Source organism: Oncorhynchus tshawytscha, linkage group LG03 (assembly GCF_018296145.1).
Source record: "Oncorhynchus tshawytscha isolate Ot180627B linkage group LG03, Otsh_v2.0, whole genome shotgun sequence".
Lineage (NCBI taxonomy): Eukaryota > Metazoa > Chordata > Actinopteri > Salmoniformes > Salmonidae > Oncorhynchus > Oncorhynchus tshawytscha.
In genome coordinates, this window is record NC_056431.1 from 69,115,030 (window position 1) to 69,138,371 (window position 23,342).

At 41.8% G+C, this 23,342-nt stretch overlaps 1 protein-coding gene across 8 annotated transcripts; it reads left to right on the forward strand.

The window, feature by feature from the left end:
* Positions 1–720: 720 nt before the first annotated feature.
* Positions 721–22,367, forward strand: LOC112242528 (NADP-dependent malic enzyme, mitochondrial-like). Of its 8 annotated transcripts, none has more exons than XM_042319910.1 (17): positions 721–885; positions 992–1,033; positions 1,235–1,313; positions 1,505–1,725; positions 11,122–11,252; positions 13,198–13,347; positions 14,822–14,897; positions 15,041–15,202; positions 15,593–15,696; positions 15,770–15,879; positions 16,378–16,475; positions 16,686–16,799; positions 17,491–17,596; positions 18,608–18,750; positions 19,455–19,628; positions 19,990–20,088; positions 20,353–22,367. In XM_042319910.1, the coding sequence occupies exons 3-17, from the start codon at positions 1,274–1,276 to the stop codon at positions 20,512–20,514; spliced, it is 1,890 nt and encodes a 629-aa protein (XP_042175844.1). In that variant the 5' UTR covers positions 721–885; positions 992–1,033; positions 1,235–1,273; the 3' UTR covers positions 20,515–22,367. The 8 variants fall into 8 exon arrangements, with proteins under 8 accessions (XP_042175844.1, XP_042175845.1, XP_042175848.1 ...); XM_042319914.1 differs by having other exon boundaries at positions 722–885; positions 1,235–1,378; XM_042319911.1 differs by lacking the exon at positions 992–1,033.
* Positions 22,368–23,342: the final 975 nt, after the last annotated feature.

Genomic DNA, 23,342 nt, shown 5'->3' on the forward strand with positions numbered 1-23,342 from the left:
TCTTGAGACATAATGTACATCAAATGCTAGTAGAGTTATTATATTTGCCCAGCAAATTCATTCTTTGTTCAGTACTTCTCTGCGGGGTGGTGCACTCCTTGGAACGTCTCAATGTCTCTGGGTGTAACATAATTCTAAATCCGGAGGTTCTTGTTGTAAGCAATAACATCTGGCTGGTGACTCAGCATTGCAGACTGAACCAGAAACACCCTAGCTGGGCAATAAAGTACCATATATAAATGGGAAATATGTTTTTGTCTAAGGGGGATAAACAAAGAAAACAGATATGGATTTGACTGTCTTCTGTCATTTATTCTCAACATCTGTTTTTCACTCGCACTGCAGCGGTCTGTATGACCATAATTATGACGGTAAGCTGTAGTGTGTTTTCACATTATTTCACTTTTGTTTTATCTATTTCACTTGCTTTGGCAATGTAAACATACGTTTCCCATGCCAATAAAGCCCTTAAATTGAATTGAATAAATAGCATCTGACATGATCAAATACACTACTCCTACGCTAGTACTCTATTTAAAAAGGAAGGGCTACAATTATGGCGATGGTAAATAAAGTACACAGAAGGGAGGAGCGCGGAGTGGGGGGTGGAAGGGAGGGTCCAAAATATTTTTGTGCGGCTACGATCTTCCGTGAGCAACATTTTGCTTAACACGATTGGTCGGCGGTGACGAAATGGGCGGTTCTACGGTCTTTGGTGAAAGCGTCAACGTCAAATAAACTTGTATCAGCTGTTTAGACCATTCTACTCACATCCACTGATAAAAACGTCAGTGACGAAGAGAGACGGTCGTCTGCTACCCCAACCCTAAAAGGATTGAGGATTTTTCAGATTGGAACTCGAGGGCAGCGTCAAACCGTATTCAGGTAGCGAGCGACGCAGTTTGTTTTGTAAATAAATCAATTTCTGTGTGCGGTGTGCTGTTGTCTATATTTGGAGATTTAGCTATAACGTTACATTGCTCAACTATAGTAGGCCTAGGTGGAACATAAACCTGCCCATTACAGGATACTGGTAAGCACTGCATTTACAATGCCAGCATCATCGTGGCACCTGCTGTTTGTGTTTAATTAAATATTTTGCCTCACCTAGCCATAAAGTGATATATTCAAGGCCTAACGTCGTTAACTATATGTGGAGGGCAACCTTGCTGAACTTGATTAGGCTATGCATGTTGCATGCATGGAATTCTAGGTCGTCTGTCTTGTGATTTAGGACAAGTCATCATCACCAACCATCAACCGATATGTAACCATGGCAGCGCTTGACTTGGACTTGAACTCACCGTTGCTGAGTACAGGCATCTCAACATTTCTACTGCTTCATCTCCTGTTCCTCTTGTAGCATATTAGCTCAAAAGTATTGTGGAGCTCCTGCACCTAAATATAAACAGTACCGGCACCCAAAATGATTACCGGCACTTATACAGTCAAGCACTGTATGTAACCGGTGTCACAGCCACTCTTCCTCCCTCTCTCTTCACAGGAAATATGAACTCCCTACCAGGAAGGAGTGTGTCACTGTGCAGAATCACCACAGTGGGCGCTATGAGGGTCCTCGTGGGTGCACCAGGTCACCCTGTCACGATGGCCCGTGCGACTTGCCTTGAGGCCGTCAGAGTGTGTCACTCGGTCTCGAGCTGCAAGGGAAGCGTCAACACCAAGAAGCGCGGTTATGACATTACCAGAAACCCACACCTGAACAAGGTAAAGCCCTGGATCAAGGTCCCCCAACTAGGGGCCTTGATTTTATTTGGCCCCCCAAGTTTTCTGAGCAAAAAAAATTTCATATTTATTTTCAGAAAATTGTTGGACATAAAAGACTGTAAAAACACCAGCATATCAGCTCCAAGTGATTTCAATTCAGGAAATCTGTTCCAAAGTATTCCCACACATCACAGAGAGATATACACTGAGTGTACAAAACATTTTTTTAAAAACCTTTATTTTACTAGGCAAGTCAGTTAAGAACAAATTCTTATTTTCAATGACGGCCTGGGAACAGTGGGTTAACTGCCTGTTCAGGGGCAGAACGACAGATTTTGTACCTTGTCAGCTCGGGGATTTGAACTCGCAACCTTTCGATTACTAGTCCAATTAAAGTGGAACTGACAGCGTTTTAATTACTTTGCAGATATGAAACAAACAGACAATAATATCAGTAAAAAATACCAAATTCCCAGTTTTATGCTACAAAACCAATTTCATCAGAGGTTTTAAAAATAGTTTGTTTCACCCAAAATTCCATGACATACAGTAAGGAATTGTTGGAAAAATACAGTGCATTTGGATAGTATTCAGACCCCTTGACTTTTTAAAAATGTTGTTACTTTACAGCCTTATTCTAAAATGTATTAAATTGTTTGTTTATTCATCAATATACACACACAATACCCCATAATGACAAAGCAAAAACAGGTTTTTAGAAATGTTTGCAAATGTATTCAAAATAAATAACTAAAATATCCCATTTACATAAGTATTCAGACCCTTTACCCAGTACTTTGGTGAAGCACCTTTGGCAGCGATTACAGCCTCAAGTCTTCTTGGGTATGATGCTACAAGCTTGGCACATCTGTATTTGGGGAGTTTCTCCCATTCTTCTCTGCAGATCCTCTCAAGATCAGTCAGGTTGGATGGGGAGCGTCGCTGCACAGCTATTTTCAGGTCTCTCCAGAGATGTTAGATCTGGTTCAAGTCCAGGCTCTGGCTGGGCAACTCAAGGACATTCAGATACTTGTCCCGAAGCCACTCCAGCGTTGTCCTGTTGGAAGGTGAACCTTCGCCCCCAGTCTGAGGTCCTGAGCGCTCTGGAGCAGGTTTTCATCAATGATCTCTCTGCACTTTGTTCAGTTCATCTTTCCCTCAATCCTGACTAGTCTCCCAGTCACTGCCGCTAAAAAACATCCCAACAGCGTGATGCTGTCACCACCATGCTTCACCGTAAGGATGGAGGCAGGTTTCCTCCAGACGTGACGCATGGCATTCAGGCCAAAAGGTTCATTCTTGGTTTCATCAGACCAGAAAATCTTGTTTCTCATGGTCTGAGAGTTCTTTCGGTAAACTCCAAGCAGGCTATCATGTGCCTTTTACTGAGGAGTGGCTTCTGTCTCGCCACTCTAACATAAAGGCTGGATTTTGTCATTTTTTATTTCACCTTTATTTAACCAGGTAGGCTAGTTGAGAACACCTTTATTTAACCAGGTAGGCTAGTTGAGAACACCTTTATTTAAACAGGTAGGCTAGTTGAGAACACCTTTATTTAACCAGGTAGGCTAGTTGAGAACACCTTTATTTAACCAGGTAGGCTAGTTGAGAACACCTTTATTTAACCAGGTAGGCTAGTTGAGAACACCTTTATTTAACCAGGTAGGCTAGTTGAGGACACCTTTATTTAACCAGGTAGGCTAGTTGAGAACACCTTTATTTAACCAGGTAGGCTAGTTGAGAACACCTTTATTTAACCAGGTAGGCTAGTTGAGAACACCTTTATTTAACCAGGTAGGCTAGTTGAGAACACCTTTATTTAACCAGGTAGGCTAGTTGAGGACACCTTTATTTAACCAGGTAGGCTAGTTGAGAACACCTTTATTTAACCAGGTAGGCTAGTTGAGGACACCTTTATTTAACCAGGTAGGCTAGTTGAGAACACCTTTATTTAACCAGGTAGGCTAGTTGAGAACACCTTTATTTAACCAGGTAGGCTAGTTGAGAACACCTTTATTTAACCAGGTAGGCTAGTTGAGAACACCTTTATTTAACCAGGTAGGCTAGTTGAGAACACCTTTATTTAACCAGGTAGGCTAGTTGAGGACACCTTTATTTAACCAGGTAGGCTAGTTGAGAACACCTTTATTTAACCAGGTAGGCTAGTTGAGAACACCTTTATTTAACCAGGTAGGCTAGTTGAGAACACCTTTATTTAACCAGGTAGGCTAGTTGAGAACACCTTTATTTAACCAGGTAGGCTAGTTGAGAACACCTTTATTTAACCAGGTAGGCAAGTTGAGAACAAGTTCTCATTTACAACTACGACCTGGCCAAGATAAAGCAAAGCAGTGTGACACAAACAACAACACAGAGTTACACATGGAATAAACAAACATACAGTCAATAACAAAATAGAAAAATATATAGAGTGTGTGCAAATGAGGTAAAATAAGGGAGGTAAGGCAATAAATAGGCCATAGTGGCGAAATAATTACAATTTAGCAATTAAAACACAAGTAGAGATACAGGGGTGCAAGGAGCAAAAAAAAAATAACAGTATTGGGATGAGGTAGTTGGATGGGATGCAAATATGTTTCTGATTCTGATCATGTTTGCCCTTGCAGATGTAAGTTCAAATGGGCCCTAGTCTCTCTATAGCCTCTCTATAGGCTGTCTGTTAGATCTGGGACGATAAACAGAGATCAAATGGGCCCTGGGTTCTCTATAGTCTCTCTATAGCCTCTCTATAGGCTGTCTGTTAGATCTGGGACGATAAACAGAGATCAAATGGGCCCTGGGTTCTCTATAGTCTCTCTATAGCCTCTCTATAGGCTGTCTGTTAGATCTGGGACGATAAACAGAGATCAAATGGGCCCTGGGTTCTCTATAGTCTCTCTATAGGCTGTCTGTTAGATCTGGGACGATAAACAGAGATCAAATGGGCCCTGGGTTCTGTATAGTCTCTCTATAGTCTCTCTGTAGTCTCTCTATAGCCTCTCTATAGGCTGTCTGTTAGATCTGGGATGATAAACAGAGATCAAATGGGCCCTGGGTTCTGTATAGTCTCTATAGGCTGTCTGTTAGATCTGGGATGATAAACAGAGAATGATAGACACTGACCCAACCGACCACTTATCGTGGACATTTTGCGGATATCGTTCATTGCAATAAATAACCAATAGAGACCTAATAGAACAATTTGAAGTTTGAACATAAATATGTTTGCTAATATAGGTGATTGCTAATAGGACAATTGATAGGTACAACATTAAAAGTAGTAGTAGTAGTTTTAAGGGTAATATTAGGCTCTCTACATCCTCTCCATAGCTTCTCTGTATCCTCTCTATATCCTCTCCATAGCCTCTCTATATCCTCTCTACAGTCGTGGCCAAAAGTTTTGAGAATGACACATATTAATTTTCACAAAGTCTGCTGCCTCAGTTTGTATGATGGCAATTTGCATATACTCCAGAATGTTATGTGATCAGATAAATAGCAATTAATTGCAAAGTCCCTCTTTGCCATGCAAATGAACTGAATCCCCCAAAAACAATTCCACTGCATTTCAGCCCTGCCACAAAAGGACCAGCTGACATCATGTGTGAGTGTTGACAAGGACAAGGCTGGAGATCACTCTGTCATGCTGATTGAGTTTGAATAACAGACTGGAAGCTTCAAAAGGAGGGTGGTGCTTGGAATCATTGTTCTTCCTCTGTCAGCCATAGTTACCTGCTAGGAAACACGTGCCGTCATCATTGCTTTTGCACAAAAAGGGCTTCACAGGCAAGGATATTGCTGCCAGTAAGATTGCACCTAAATCAACCATTTATCGGGTCATCAAAAACTTCAAGGAGAGCGGTTCAATTGTTGTGATGAAGGCTTCAGGGCACCCAAGAAAGTCCAGCAAGCGCCAGGACCGCCAGTACAGAGCTTGCTCAGGAATGGCAGCAGGCAGGTGTGAGTGCATCTGCATGCACAGTGAGGCGAAGACATTTGGAGGATGGCCTGGTGTCAAGACGGGCAGCAGAGAAGCCACTTCTCTCCAGGAAAAACATCAGGGACAGACTGATATTCTGCAAAAGGTACAGCGATTGGACTGCTGAGGACTGGGGTAAAGTCATTTTCTCTGATGAATTCCCTTTCTGATTGTTTGGGGCATCCAGAAAAAAGCTTGTCCGGAGAAGACAAGGTGAGCGCTACCATCAGTCCTGTGTCATGACAACAGTAAAGCATCCTGAGACCATTCATGTGTGGGGTTGCTTCATAGACAAGGGAGTGGGCTCACTCACAATTTTGCCTAAGAACACAGCCATGAATAAAGAATGGCACCAACACATCCTCCGAGAGCAACTTCTTCCAACCATCCAGGAACAGTTTGGCGACGAACAATATATTTTCCAGCATGATGGAGCACCTTGCCATAAGGCAAAAGCGATAACTAAGTGGCTCGGGGAACAAAACATCAATATTTTGGGTCCATGGCCAGGAAACTCCCCAGACCTTAAAAGCATTGAGAACTTGTGGTCAAGTCCTCAAGAGACGGGTGGACAAACAAAAACCCACAAATTCTTACAAACTCCAAGCATTGATTATGCAAGAATGGGCTGTCATCAGTCAGGATGTGGCCCAGAAGTTAATTGATAGCATGCTAGGGCGGATTGCATAGGTCTTGAAAAAGAAGGGTCAACACTGCAAATATTGACTCTTTGCATCAACTTCATGCAATTGTCAATAAAAGCCTTTGACACTTATGAAATGCTTGTAATTATACTTCAGTATTCCATAGTAACACCTGACAAAAATATCTAAAGACACTGAAGCAGCAAACATTGTGGAAATTAATATTAGTGTCTTTCTCATTACTTTTGGCCACGACTCTATAGCCTCTCTGTATCCTCTCTGTAGCCTCTCTATGCCTCTCTATATCCTCTCTATAGGCTGTCTATAGCCTCTCAATAGCCTCTCAATAGCCTCTCTATAGGCTCTCTATAGCCTCTCTATAGCCTCTCTATAGGCTCTCTATAGGCTCTCTATAGGCTCTCTATAGGCTCTCTATAGCCTCTCTATAGGCTGTCTATCACCTGGTCCAAATTGGGTCATGTGACACACACAGTAGGATTGTGCCTCAGGTTAGTAATCACAACTGGTATTATTTTTTAACAAGGTTAAATAAACTTTATAAAGTTACATTGTTTATTCTCGTAGCTGTCGGTCTCAGTCCGGATGTTAAAGTTTTTATTTATTTACTTTTCTGCTCTTTTGCACACCAATATCTCTACCTGCACATGACCATCTTATCATTTATCACTCCAGTGTTAATCTGCAAAATTGTAATTATTCGCCTACCTCCTCATGCCTTTTGCACACAATGTATATAGACTTTTTTTTCTACTGTGTTATTGACTTGTTCATTGTTTACTCCATGTGTAACTCTGTGTTGTCTGTTCACACTGCTTTGCTTTATCTTGGCCAGGTCGCAGTTGTAAATGAGAACTTGTTCTCAACTAGCCTACCTGGTTAAATAAAGGTGTCTCAACTAGCCTACCTGGTTAAATAAATCTGAACATTTGTAATTGTAGTTCTATAACTGAACTAGGAACTATGTAGTCCATCAGCTCCTACACACACATTGTCCTGGGATTTCAGGTTATTGGTGTTGACGCTAATAAGGCTAAACTGAACAGGAATTGTCCATTGTTAAAACTGCTATTCTGCACTTTCTGTGAGGAAAAACCTCAAAACACCTGGTGGCCTTTTTATAGCATGTTTTGCACACCAGGCATTTTAATTGTATAGTGCAGAGGTCTTTATGTTAACCAGAACACAAGTGTTTTAGTATGATTTTTATCCGCATTCTCCAGTACTCTTTCGCACTCTCTCTCTGGAGGTCAGTGTAGACTGAAGGTGTAATTGCGGTTGCTGGTCAGCTGTTTCCTTAAGGGGTTTACTTTAAATGTTTTAAATTAAATGTTTTCCTCATCAATCAATCAATTTTATTTATGAAGCCCTTTTTAAGTCAGCCAATGTCACCAAGTGCTATACAGAACCGCCTGAAACCCCAAACAGCAAGCAATGCAGACGTAGAAGCACGGTGGCTAGGAAAAACTCCCTAGAAAGGCAGGAAGGTGCAACAGGTCAGCACCTCAGGAGTAAATGTCATTTGGCTTTTAATTATTATTATAATTTAAAAAAAAACGTTATTTTACTTGGCAAGTCAGTTAAGAACAAATTCTTATTTACAATGACGGCCTAGGAACAGTGGGTTAACTGCCTTGTTCATGGGCAGAATTACAGATTTTTACATTGTCAGCTCGGGGATTCGATCTAGCAACCTTTCGGTTACTGGCCTAAAACTCTAACCACTAGACTACCTGCCGCCTCATAGCAGAGCTATGAGAGTTCGAGATAGCAGGTGCGGTAGAGAGAGAGTCAAACAGCAGGTCTGGGACAAGGTAGCACGTCCCGTGAACAGGTCAGGGTTCCATAGCTGCAGGCAGAACAGTTGAAACTGGAGAAGCAGCACGATCAGGTGAATTTGTGGCAGCAAGGAGTCATCAGGCCAGGTAGTCCTGAGGCATGGTCCCAGGGCTCAGGTCCTCCGGGACGGAGAGAGAGAGAGAATTAGAGGAAGCGTACTTAGATTCACATAGGACACCTGATAAGACAGGAGAATTACACCAGATATAACAGAATGACCCTAGCCCCCGACACAAACTATTGCAGCATGGATACTGGAGGCTGAAATAGGAGGGGACTGGATACAATGTGGCCCCATCCGACAATACCCCCAGACAGGGCCAACTAGGCAGGATATAACCCCACCCACTTTTCCAAAGCACAGCCCCCACACCACTGGCGGGATATCCACAGTCCATCAACTTACTACCATGAGAGAAGGCTGAGTATAGCCCACGAAGATCTCCCCCACGGCAAGAACCCGAGGGTTCAATCTACACACAATAGCCCATGATGACAAAGCGAAAACGGAAATACCTTATTAACATAAGTATTCAGACCCTTTGCTATGAGACTTGAAATTGAGCTCAGGTGCATCCTGTTTCCATTGATTATCCTTGAGATGTTTCTACAACTTGGAGTCCACCTGTGGTAAATTCAATTGATTGGACATGATTTGGAAAGGCACACACCTGTCTATATAAGGTCCCACAGTTGACAGTGCATGTCAGAGCAAAAACCAAGCGATGAGGTCAAAGGAATTGTCCGTAGAGCTTGGAGACAGGGTTGTGTCGATGCACAGATTTGGGGAAGGGTACCCAAAAAAATTCTGCCGCATTGAAGGTCCCCAAGAACACAGTGGCCTCAATCATTCTTAAATGGAAGAAGTTTGGACCCACCAAGACTCTTCCTAGAGCTAGCCGCCCGGCCAAACTGAGCAATCGGGGGAGAAGGGCCTTGGTCAGGTAGGTGACCAAGAACCCAATGGTCACTTTGACAGAGCTCCAGAGTTCTTCTATGGAGATGGACAAACCTTCAAGAAGAACATCCATCTTTACAACACTCCACCAATCAGGCCTTTATGGTAGAGTGGCCAGACGGATGCCACTCCTCAGTAAAAGGCTCATGATAGCCCACTTGGAGTTTGCCAAAAGGCACCTAAAAGACTCTCAGACCACTAGAAACAATCTTGGATCTGATGAAATCAAGATTGAACTCTTCGTCCTGAATGCCAAGCGTCACGTCTGGAGGAAACCTGGCACCATGCCTACGGTGAAGTATGGTGGTGGCAACATCATGCTGTGTGAATGTTTTTCAATGGCAGGGACTGGGAGACTAGTCAGGATCGAGGAAAAGATGAACGGAGCAAAGTACAGAAAGATCCTTGATGAAAACCTGCTCCAGATTGTCAGGACCTCAGACTGGGGCGTAGGTTCGCCTTTCAACAGGACAACAACCCTAAGCACATAGCGAAGACAACGCAGGAGTGGCTTCGAGACAAGTATCTGAAAGTCCTTGAGTGGCCCAGCCAGAGCCTGGACTTGAACCAGATTGAATATCTCTGGTGAGACCTGAAAAAGCTGTGCAGTGATGCTCAAAAACCAACCTGACAGAGGATCTGCAGAGACGAATGGAAGAAACTCCCCAAATACAGGTGTGCCAAGCTTGTAGAGTCATACCCATGAAGACTCAAGACTGTTATCGCTGCCAAAGGTGCTTCAACAAAGTACTGAGCAAAGGGTCTAAATACTTATGTTCATGTGATATTTCTTAATTTTATTTTTATACATTTGTCAATTTCTTAAGAACAATTTTTGGCTTTGTCATTATGGGATAGTGTGTATAGATTGATGAGGGGGGGAAAACAATGTAATCAATTTTAGAATAAGGCTGTAACAAAATGTGGAAAAATTCAATGGTCTGAATACTTTCTTGAATGCAATGTACATTATATACAAATAATGTATTTCCATTTAGTATTTTTTTGTGTGTTAGTTGTATGTGTTGTTGAAATAATTATGTTTGTTTGTACTTGAATTTTGTGTGAAGCTAAGTTGTAGACTGATAATGATCATTAATCTTATCAAACTCCCGCTTCATATCAACTCTAAACGCAGTCCCATTCACCTTTCAACATATTGAATGATTTGACGATGGGTCACACCATCAAACAGTTCTTGGGTTCCTTAAACAATGCGCTCAAGTTCAGTTCAAATCCCCCACTTGTATCACACTGAAATGAGGAAGTGGATTTAGGTTCCATTTGAAGGTTAACATCTCATAGTTGGAGAGTGTCACTGTGATTGACACATTAATAGGTGTTTATTATTAATTGAAACCAAACCACAGGTGCAAGTGTCACATTACACTATCACAACTTTACATAGTGACACTGGCATATTTACTGTAGCAAGTTGGTGCACAGTTTTTATTTTGTGATTGATTTCCATGACGGGCCTCTCTGGCTTTCAGAATAGTTCTTTCCATTGAAGAAAGAAGAGGTAGAGTGAGTGTGTGAGGAAGAGGAAAGAAGATATTAGAAGAGAGTTCACAGGGGAGGGAATTCAGGCTCCTATCCCATTGGACAGAATAAATAGATGACCTCCACACCCCCAAATGCTGAAACACACCCCTCCAGAATACTGACATGACAAAGTAGAGTGGCACTAACCACAACCAGATCTCAAAGTCACGACCCAATCAGCCCGCTGAGCAACCATAAGAATTTCCCTTCATGCAATAGGCCTAATAAAGGAATGCTACAGACATGATCAGAACCACAACATAGCTAAAGCACCACAGCTTCTTTATCGAAAGACAATAATTGTAAACACCTGATAGCTGGGTGTTTATGTGAGCAACAGCTAGCTAGACCAATGCTACAACATTGGAGCGATCAATCCTAATGTTGGATATGTGGTCCTCCAACCCCCGTAGGGCATGGCCTTCACCCTGCAGGAGCGCCTGCAGCTGGGCATCCACGGCCTGCTGCCCCCAGTCTTCCTCTCCCAGGACGTCCAGGTGCTCCGCATCATGAGGAGCTACGAGGGCCGCAACCCCCTCGACAAGTGAGCGCACGCACACACACACACACACACACACACAGATACTAATAATACACTTGCATATACAAACACACAACACACAACACACAATGGCTAAAAATGCACATACAGACAGAAATACAGAAACTTTCCTCCCCCTCATTATCACTAATCACTATCATCACAAGCACTATCACCACTATTACTATTATTACTATCATCACTATCACTAAAAACTAGCAACGCTATCAACTCTATCATCACTATCACTATCATCACTATCACCACTATTACTATTATCACTATTACTATATTCACCATTATCACTATTACATTCATCACTTCCTATAATCACATTCATCACTATTACTATTATCACTATTACTATCACATTCATCACTATTACTATAATCACATTCATCACTATTACTATAATCACATTCATCACTATTACTATAATCACATTCATCACTATTACTATCACATTCATCACTATTACTATAATCATCACTATTACTATCACATTCATCACTATTACTATAATCACATTCATCACTATTACTATAATCACATTCATCACTATTACTATTATCACTATTACTGTCACATTCATCACTATTACTATCAGATTCATCACTATTACTATCATCACTATTACTATCACATTCATCACTACTATTATCACATTCATCACTATTACTATCACATTCATCACTATTACTATAATCACATTCATCACTATTACTATAATCACATTCATCACTATTACTATAATCACATTCATCACTATTACATAATCATTCATCACTATTACTATAATCACATTCATCACTATTACTATAATCTTCATCAACTATAATCACATTCATCACTATTACTATAATCACATTCATCACTATTCCTATAATCACATTCATCACTATTACATTATCACTATTACTATCACATTCATCACTATACTATCAGATTCATCACTATTACTATTATCACTATTACTATCAGATTCATCACTATTACTATTATCACTATTACTATCACATTCATCACTATTACTATAATCACATTCATCACTATTACTATAATCACATTCATCACTATTACTATAATCACATTCATCACTATTACTATTATCACTATTACTGTCACATTCATCACTATTACTATCAGATTCATCACTATTACTATTATCACTATTACTATCAGATTCATCACTATTACTATCACATTCATCACTATTACTATCACATTCATCACTTACTATTATCACATTCATCACTATTACTATAATCACATTCATCACTATTACTATCACATTCATCACTATTACTATAATCACATTCATCACTATTACTATAATCACATTCATCACTATTACTATAATCACATTCATCACTATTACTATAATCACATTCATCACTATTACTATAATCACATTCATCACTATTACTATAATCACATTCATCACTATTACTATAATCACATTCATCACTATTACTATAATCACATTCATCACTATTACTATAATCACATTCATCACTATTACTATAATCACATTCATCACTATTACTATTATCACATTCATCACTATTACTATTATCACATTCATCACTATTACTATAATCACATTCATCACTATTACTATCACATTCATCACTATTACTATTATCACATTCATCACTATTACTATTATTACTATCACATTCATCACTATTACTATAATCACATTCATCACTATTACTATAATCACCATCATCACTATTACTATCACATTCATCACTATTACTATCATCACGATCATCACTATTACTATCATCACGATCATCACTATTACTATCATCACGATCACTTTCAGCTCTGTTTCACCTTGTCCTACATTTCCTGTTGCTCTCTCGCTCTCTGTCTATTTCTCTCTCCCTATCGCTATTTCTCTCTCCCTATCGCTATTTCTCTCTCTATCTCTCTCTCTCAGGTACATCTTGCTAATGACTTTGCAGGACAGGAATGAGAAGTTGTTTTACCGCCTGCTGACATCTGACGTAGAGGAGTTCATGCCCATCGTCTATACGCCTACAGTAGGGCTGGCCTGCCAACAGTACGGACTGGCCTTCAGGAGACCACGGTAGACATGACACACTGACACACACGTACAGACACACACACGTACACACACATTTTACAGTAGGGCTGGCCTGCCAACAGTACGGACTGGCCTTCAGGAGACCACGGTAGACATGACACACTGACACACACCTACATACATACACACACATGTACAGACACACACACACACAGAGAGAGACAGAGCATTGTTGTGTGATCATAGTGGCTCAGTAGTTCTGAAGTGTTAGCATGTACAGTTGAAGTCAGAAGTTTACATACACTTAGGTTGGAGTCAGTAAAACTCGTTTTTCAACCACTCTACAAATTTCTTGTTAACAAACTATAGTTTTGGCAAGTCGGTTAGGACATCTACTTTGTGTATGACACAAGTAATTTTTCCAACAATTGTTTACAGACAGATTATGCCAGTTAAAATTCATTCACTGTATCACAATTCCAGTGGGTCAGAAGTTTACATACACTAAGTTGACTGTGGCTTTAAACAGCTTGGAAAATTCCAGAAAATTATGTTATGGCTTTAGAAGCTTCTGATAGGCTCATTTACATCATTTGAGTCAATTGGAGGTGTACCTGTGGATATATTTCAAGGCCTACCTTCAAACTCAGTGCCTCTTTGCTTGACATCATGGGAAAATCAAGAAAAACAATTGTAGACCTCCACAAGTCTGGTTCATCCTTGGGATCAATTTCCAAATGACTGAAGGTACCACGTTCATCTGTACAAACAATAGTATGCAAGTATGAACACCATGGGACCACGAAGCCGCCGAAGAACACCATCCCAACCGTGAAGCACGGGGGTGGCAGCATCGTGTTGTGGGGGTGCTTTGCTGCAGGAGGGACTGATGATGCACTTCACAAAATATATGGCATCATGAGGGAGGAAAATTATGTGGATATTTTGAAGCAATATCTCAAGGCATCAATCAGGAAGTTAAAGCTTGGTCGCAAATGGGTCTTCCAAATGGACAATGACCCCAAGCATACTTCCAAAGTTGTGGCAAAATGGCTTAATGACAACAAAGTTGAGGTATTGGAGTGGCCATCAAAGCCCTGACCTCAATCCTATAGAAAATATGTGGGCAGAACTGAAAAAGCATCTGCGAGCAAACCTGACTCAGTTACACCAGCTCTGTCAGGGGGATTGGGCCAAAATTCAGCCAACTTATTGTGGGAAGCTTGTGGAAGGCTACCCGAAACGTTTGACCCAAGTTAAACAATTTAAAGGCAATGCTACCAAATACTAATTGAGTGTATGTAAACTTCAGACCCACTGGGAATGTTAGTTAAGGAAATAAAAGCTGAAATAAATCATTATTATTATTCTGACATTTCACATTCTTAAAATAAAGTGGTGGTCCTAACTGACCTAAGACAGGGAATTTTTACTTTGATTAATTGTCAGGAAAACTGAGTTTAAATGTATTTGGCTGAGGTGTATGTAAACTTCTGACTTCAACTGTATCCCACAGAGGTCTCTTCATCACCATCCATGATAAAGGTCACATCGCCACCATGCTCAACTCCTGGCCTGAGGAGAACATCAAGGTGAGGAGTACCACACACACACACAAGCTTTGCTTTACTGCATGGTACAGGATGTAGACATGAGGGTGTAAACAGCATAAGGCTCTTAGCTGGAGACTAGAAGTTTCACCAGGTGAACCAAACCGTGTTTGTGTATTCCACAGGCCATTGTGGTGACGGACGGAGAGCGTATCCTGGGTCTGGGTGACCTGGGAAGTTACGGCATGGGCATCCCCGTGGGCAAACTGGCCCTGTACACAGCCTGCGGAGGAGTGCCACCCCAACAGTGTCTGCCAGTGCTGCTGGACGTGGGCACCGACAACCAGGTACTTCAACTGGGACACTCCATGAGGAAACACCCAGGCCTGATAGGCCTTCGTTGACTAATATCATGGTCCTTATCATTTGACCCAGCCATATAGAAAAGGCAGTATCTTACCTTGTGAACTAAATGTGTCACTAGAAGTTGTTTGGAATTCAGGGCTCCGCTATCACTTAGTTACTTCCCTTATTTCCCTAAAGGTCGTCATCCGCAGGTTGGCATTTATTGAGATTACTCATATAGTGAGTCATATATTGAGGCAGCTCTGCAGAGTGGTCACTAGCTTGCACAGCCACACCACAAAGTCCTAAAATCGGATTTTAAACCTAACCTTAACCCAAACCCTGCTCCTTGTCGTAGAATGTGAAGGTGATGATGTTTAATCTTTGATCAGGCGCTCCTGGAAGACCCCCTGTACATCGGTCTAAAGCACAAGAGGGTCAGAGGAAAGGAGTATGATGATCTCATCGATGAGTTCATGCAGGCAGTTACTGACAAGTGGGTAATGTGTGTGTGTGTGTGGCTGTGTAATTTGACTATCTGACCGACCGTTCACTACTCTGCGCTGCAGGTACGGGATGAACTGTCTGATCCAGTTTGAGGATTTTGCCAACTCCAACGCCTTCCGCCTCCTCAACAAGTACCGCAACCACTACTGCACCTTCAACGATGACATCCAAGGTAATCTCTCTCCCTCTCTCTTTGGCCCTATCCAAAATCTACTCCCACCCTCTACCCGCTAGACCGGGGTGGGCAATCATTTTTACTCAAGGGCCATATCGGGATTTGAAAATTCAGCGGAGTGCCACACAGAATTTTTTCCTGACCGATTTGTTCGTCAAAAGCAATTTGCGGGCCAGATAGAGGGCAGTAATTTGAAAACGTAAAAGTCCATTATAATTTCGACATACTTTCTATTTAGTTTCAGACATACAAGAGTGACCTGGAGTGTTTTTAACCCAAAATAATAAATACAACTTTAAATAAAAAATTAAACCTTCCCTAGACATTTATTGGGATTTGTAGGCTGTGTGGCTCACTGATGGACCTCCTGATGACACATTATATAATGTTTTGTTTTGTTGAAAGATAGATGTGCAAAACCATTCCAATCACAACTTTTTACAACCCATCCCTGGTGTTTATCACCCTCTCTAACTCACTCTCTCCCTCTCCCAGGTACAGCCTCAGTAGCAGTAGCTGGAGTATTGGCTGCTCTGAAGATCACCAAGAACAAACTGTCAGACCACACCTTTGTGTTCCAGGGAGCAGGGGAGGTAAGAGGACAAACGTGCTGATCTGTGTTAATTATAAACTCTTTGTCCAAGATTTATTAACGTTTGGACTCACTCTCTTGAATCAAGCCCTGTAAGGTAACAAAAGCATGCGTATGAAATGGATTTATAATCATCATGTTGTATGCCAATGATTGGTTCGATTGGTTGGCAGCAAGATGCATCATGGGACGATGTGTCTTTTTTGACCAGGCTGCACTGGGCATCGCCCACCTGCTGATTATGGCCATGGCGAAGGAGGGAGTGTCCCCCACAGATGCCGCAAAGAAGATCTGGATGGTTGACTCCAGGGGCCTCATCGTCAAGGTAACTGCAATACCATAATATCATAGCTAATCAATGTTCCCTCAAAACATTTTCGGCCCTGAGCAAACTTCAGTTCTGCTGAGCGCAAACTTGAACATTGGTCAAATTCTGTGCAACTTCCAGCACGTGCATACTGTGAACACTGAGGCTGTACCAGCTTTAAGTTACAGTTTCAGACAGTGGTAAAGTAGGCTACTGTGGCTATTTGATCATAACGTAGGGTTACCAATTATTTAGACTACAGCAGCAGCCAATGTGTGGTGTTCAATGTAGGCCTACATTCCATGAGACTTTTGAAAACGAAACACGCAGGGCAAAACATTAACCTGTTTATCCACTTGTCCTTCAGATAAGGAGGTGACTGAAAATGTTGTTTGATGCTAAATAAAATGCATTGTTATTCCCATACCATTATTACAGAGCTTAGAGGGAACATTGCTCCGAATACACTTGAATAGCTTCAAAACACTGATCTGATAAGCATTCTCCCGAGCTGTCCATCTAGATATGTAGGATGCAACATCCTAGAGTTTCAGATAGAAATGTCATATGTAGAACAGTCATGCTGCACTGTCATGTAGAATAGGGAAGGTCAGTCATTTGTATCAGCAACATTCACAACATTGCTCCCTCCTGAACAGGATCCAGTAGTATGTCAGATTTACTGATGTCATCATTATGCGACCCACAGGGCAGAGGAAACCTGAACCATGAGAAGGAAGAGTTTGCCCATGACCACGCCCACATCAAGACCCTGGAGGAGGTGGTGCACACCATCAAGCCCACTGCCATCATCGGTCAGTCCCCATGATCACCTACTGGCTCAGCTGGACTCACCTGTGTATCTAGGGGTCACCTGGGTTATGTACTAGGGCCTAAATGAGAAAAAAAAATTGTGCCACATTTGTCTCAGAAAATGTCTCCCAATTTCGTGCCCACAGAACACGTCTCTGGTTTCTCTTGACCTTACTTTTTTTGTAGATGGTATTTTATTAGGATGCCCATTAGCTGTTGCGAAAGCAGCAGCTACTCTTCCTGGGGTCCACACAAAACATAATGACATAATACAGAACAGTAATAGACAAGAACAGCTCAAGGACAAAACTACATAGATTTCTTTGTAAAGGCACACAGCCTACATATAATAATGTATACACACAAACTATCTAGGTTAAATAGGGGAGAGGCGTTGTGCCGTGAGGTGGTGTTTTATCTGTTTTTTTAAACCAGGTTTACTGTTTATTTGAGCAATATGAGATGGAATGGAGTTCCATGCAATAATGGCTCTATATAAGACTGTACGCTTTCTTGAATTTGTTCTGGATTTGGGGACTGTGAAAAGACCCCTGGTGGCATGTCTGGTGGGAGAAGTGTGTGTGTCAGAGTTGTGTGAAAGTTGACTATGCAAACAATTTGGAATTTTCAACACATTGTCTATTTTTTTAAAGAAGAAGTGATGCAGTCAGTCTCTCCTCAACTCTTAGCCAAGAGAGTCTGGCAGTATAGTATTACACAACATGTTCTTCATAATGACGCTAAGCTCAGAAGCTGAAATGAAACGAACAGATAATCAACATTGCAGAGCATCTCAGGATCATATGTATGTTTTGTTCTCATTTTTATTTAACCTTTATTTAACTAGTTAAGTCAGTTAAGAACAAATTCTTATTTACAATGACGGCCTACCAAAAAGGCAAAAGGCCTCCTGCGGGACGGGGGCTAGGATAAAAAAAGAACATTGGTGGCAAATCTGATGGCCGAATGGTAAAGAGCAGTACTTGTAATCAGTGCTCGTTTCCTATATGCAGGAGTGGCAGCCATCGCAGGGGCGTTTAATGAAAACATTATCAAGGACATGGCGTCCTTCAACGAGAGGCCCATCATCTTCGCCCTGAGTAACCCCACCAGCAAGGCAGAGTGCACCGCCGAGCACTGCTACCAACTCACCGAGGTACTGTAACTCTGAACTCTGACCCTAACCTAGAGAATAGAGATTCACTCTCTGTTCCCTTGTTTGAGTGCCGCTGAATGTACGCTTACTAAATATTGTTGTTGTCATTGAAATAGAATGAATGCTCTCTCATGCTCTCTCTCTCTCTCTCTCTCTTTCTCTCATGCTCTCTCTCTTTCTCTCATGCTCTCTCTCTTTCTCTCATGCTCTCTCTTTCTCTCATGCTCTCTTTCTCTCATGCTCTCTCTTTCTCTCATGCTCTCTCTTTTTCTCATGCTCTCTCTTTCTCTCATGCTCTCTCTCTCTCTCATGCTCTCTCTCTCTCTCATGCTCTCTCTCTCATCTCTCTCTCTCATGCTCTCTCTCTCTCTCATGCTCTCTCTCTCTCTCATGCTCTCTCTCTCATGCTCTCTCTCTCTCTCTCTCTCTCTCATGCTCTCTCTCTCTCTCTCTCTCTCATGCTCTCTCTCTCGCTCTCTCTCTCTCTCTCTCTCTCTCTCTCATGCTCTCTCATGCTCTCTCTCTCTCTCTCTCTCTCATGCTCTCTCTCTCGCTCTCTGATTCTCTCTCTCTCTGATCCTCTCTCTCCCTCATGCTCTCTCCCTCATGCTCTCTCTCTCATGCTCTCTCTCTCTCTCTCTGATTCTCTCTCTCTGATCCTCTCTCTCTCTCTCTCTCATTCTCTCTCTCCCCCTCCCTCCCAGGGGCGGGGCATCTTTGCGAGTGGCAGCCCTTTTAGTAAAGTGACCCTGGCTGATGGGCGCTCCTTCATCCCCGGCCAGGGGAACAACGCCTACGTGTTCCCTGGCGTGGCGCTTGGCGTCATCGCCTGCGGGGTACGCCAAATCTCTGACGACATCTTCCTCACCACAGCGGAGGTAACTGTTTATTTTATTTTGACATTTTCAACAAAAGACAAACTTCTGTAAAACATTTCAACGAAATACAAATAAAGTTCCCGAACTGCTGAGGTAAAGGGGAAGAGACTTGATCAAGAGAAATACACACACACACACACAGTCACACACACACACACAGTCACACACACACATTTTTTTCAAATTATTTTAATGTCACATCTCAATTTCTATTTTCCATTCTCTTCTCTTTCTGTCACCCATAATCCCCTTTCTCGCCTCACTTTTCTTCTCTTGCCCAAATCCTTCCCCCCTCATTTATTCACTTCTGCTTTTTTTCATTTCCTGTTTCTCACTCTCTGTTTCTCTCTCTCTTACTCAGGCAATAGCTGACATGGTAACAGAGGAGCACCTAGCCGAAGGGAGACTCTACCCTCCCCTCAACAGCATCAGAGAGGTGTCCTTTAAGATTGCTGTCAAGGTTGGAGACTGACACCTCCCCACAAACCATTATCAATACCAGCATTACATTCCCAGTTCCCACCTCCACGCCGATTTGTTACTGCAGAGAAAGACACTTTCTCCGTATCAATACATCAGCACTCTAACTCATTTCACTTTCTCTCTCCCAATCTCTCTCCCAATCTCTCTCCCAATCTCTCTCCCAATCTCTCTCCCAATCTCTCTCCCAATCTCTCTACCAATCTCTAACCAATCTCTCTACCAATCTTTATCAATCTCTCAGGTGGTGGACTATGCGTACAGACACAACATCGCCTCCCTGTACCCGGAGCCCAAGGACAAGGAGGCGTTTGTGCTCTCCCACGTCTACAGCCCAGACTACGACTCCTTCATCCAGGACACCTACAACTGGCCCAAGGACGCCATGAAAGTCCAGAACATGTGAACTCCATCTCCATCAGCCACCTCTATCTCCATTGTTCGATCCCTGTCAGTACAGCAGAAGGGAGCCACATATCAGAAAACGCGCCACCGTCTCTTCTCTCCAGCACTCGCATAATTTTCACCAATTATCACTCAACGCCTTCTGAAGTTAGGTTATCAATACGAGATACTCCTTTGCCCCTAGACACTCCCCAGTGCCCATAGAAATGTACATCGTAGTTGGAGATGACCAATGCTTAGCCAGCACAGAGATCCTTTGAGGGGTATTTTTGAAGGTTCATTATTTTGAAGCCTCCTTTGTCTTTTGTCATTTTTTTGTTTGTCATATCGACAACAGTGTATCCATACAGTCATACTGCCAGGTTATAGTGCCACAATATTTCATGTATAAATTGAGGCAACCCTCAAACTGTTCTATACATTCTATTTCTATGTTCCTATATTCTAATCTGGAGACAGACTATTGACATCACCACAACACCATGTTATTCTGTCTGTGTCACCAAGGCCCTAATAACACACTCTATTGAGCTTTCTAGGCCTGGTCCAGTCTGTGTGGTCTAGCTTCAATAACTAACAGGCTAAACTCTAAAATAAATTACAAATGGCTAGGTCTCTCAGGCATCTATTGTAGGGTGCATCTCAGGAGTCTTACCTGGCTTTCTTCCCTTGACTCCTTTACTTCATCTTTACGGTATCTGCAAAAGTGGACATTTGAAAGCAAATTCCCATTAGGCATTCACCATATCGCCTTCACCTGTCCATTGTTTTTGAATCAGTCAGGATAAAAGGAGATGGGGGACGAGGACCCCATTAAGATAGGCCCCTTCTCCGGACATAAACGCACAAACCCTGATAGTGCCTGCCTCTGTTTGACCTTCTGACCTCACAATGTTAGATCCTGCAGAGTCTTGTCTTTGGTTGGAGGATTCTATCAGATATTAGTAAGGAATGATATGTACAAGCCAGTTCACACTGTTCAGTACCTCCTCATTCATTTTCAAGCGTAACTCCATTATATTATTAAGTGGCATCTTGCTCCCTGTTGTCACTGCATACTCTAGGCTACACTCCTGCCAAAGCCTGGGTTAGGACAGGGTTAGATAGACAATCTATAGCACTTCAAGCCTTGTAAGGTAACACAAGCATGCATATGAAATGGCTTGATTATCTTGTTGCATGGCAGTGATTGTTTAGATTGCTTGGCAGCAGGATGCATCATGGGACTGTCTTTTTTACCCAGGTTGCACTGGGCGTAACCCACTTGCTGATAATGGCCATGGCACCACGAATGCCGCAAATACCAAAAAATATAAGGTTATAAGGGATATTTTATTTAAAAAATATATAAAAATTAGGACTTTTAATTTATTTTCAAAAACACTCCCTGTTCATCTTATATTTTTCCTCTAGACTTTGTCACTGATCGCCTGTTGATACGCGAGTGTCAGTAGAGTTTTAACAAGATGCATAGCTACATGGTTTTAGCCCCAATGCCACTACCAGTAGGAACTGACTTCAGGTCTGTGAGGTGCATAATGTTTATGTACAGAGGAATCTTTGGCAAGCACAGTGATTAGATATATGATTGCCTCTAAGTATATTTTTTATATAATGGAGGGGTTGCTTATTTGAGTGTTTTGTATAAAGCTTTGCCTGTTTCGGTTTAGATGTTTTTGCCAAAGGTAATAACAGAAACGGGGTGAATCTTATCTTTCCTTTTCCCCAGGAGAATATAATGCTCTGCTTAGGAGTGATGCACTACGAAAGGAATTATATTTCAGTTTTTTAAGGAAAGACTAAATGTTTTTGAAGGGAATAAAATTCACTTTTAGGTGAATATTGTAAACAAAACTACTGACTGTTTTATTGATGATTTAACACTGATTTTGCTCGTGTGTGTCGTGTGTGTGTGTGTTGGCATGAAAGGGCTATAGGAAGCAGTTGATGTCTACTAGTGATGTGCGGGTTAACTCATAACCCGCAGGTTTAGGGTCATGAAATATTGTGGATGAAGGGCAGGGGGTGGGTGGTAGGCAGGTTGAGTAGAGAGAAAACAATACCTTAAATCCAATCCATAAATATATCATTTTTGTGCAGTTTACTGAACAAAAATATAAAGGTGTTGGGGTAGGTTCCTTGTTCCTTGTCAATCATTGGCTTATTGGTGAAATCAGCAATCAGACAATATCTTTAAGTAAATCAATCAAACCTTTATTAATGCAATTGCAGACAGAAGTTGACAAGGGAAACACAGCACACATGTTTCAGAGTAAGAATAAAAAAATGTAAAAGTTGCTTTAATATGCTTGCAGTCAACCCATAGTGATGGAACTGCCTACGTCAACACCTTCTACTCATGAGACCAAGCCCATGCATATACAGTTATACAAACTTGCAGGAGAGAATAGTAGTTCCAGTGTTTTCTAAGGGCTCAGCAGTCATTTTCCATTCCTGTGTGGCTTACAGTGGTGTGTCTGACTTGCCTCTTATCTATTTACTCCCCTGCAGGGGTCTGTGTCTATGTATCTCTTTTAGCCTTGAGGCGCTTTCTCACAGACACCCTGTTTTGACCGCTATGGCTCACACATCTGCTCAGAACATTTCTATAAGAGGCAGAGACCAGACAAGAACTGTGGAACAGTATTAAATCTTATAATGCATATATTGCTAATCTGTGGTTCAGGACCCTATAAATGTAGTAGGGGAGGGTCTTCTAGCCCTTCCACTTCTATTAATACAACATAAGCATAATTATTATAATACATCAATCATTTGGTGCAGCCCCTATCATGACCCCAAGGTGACCCCCATCAAAGGCAACATGTA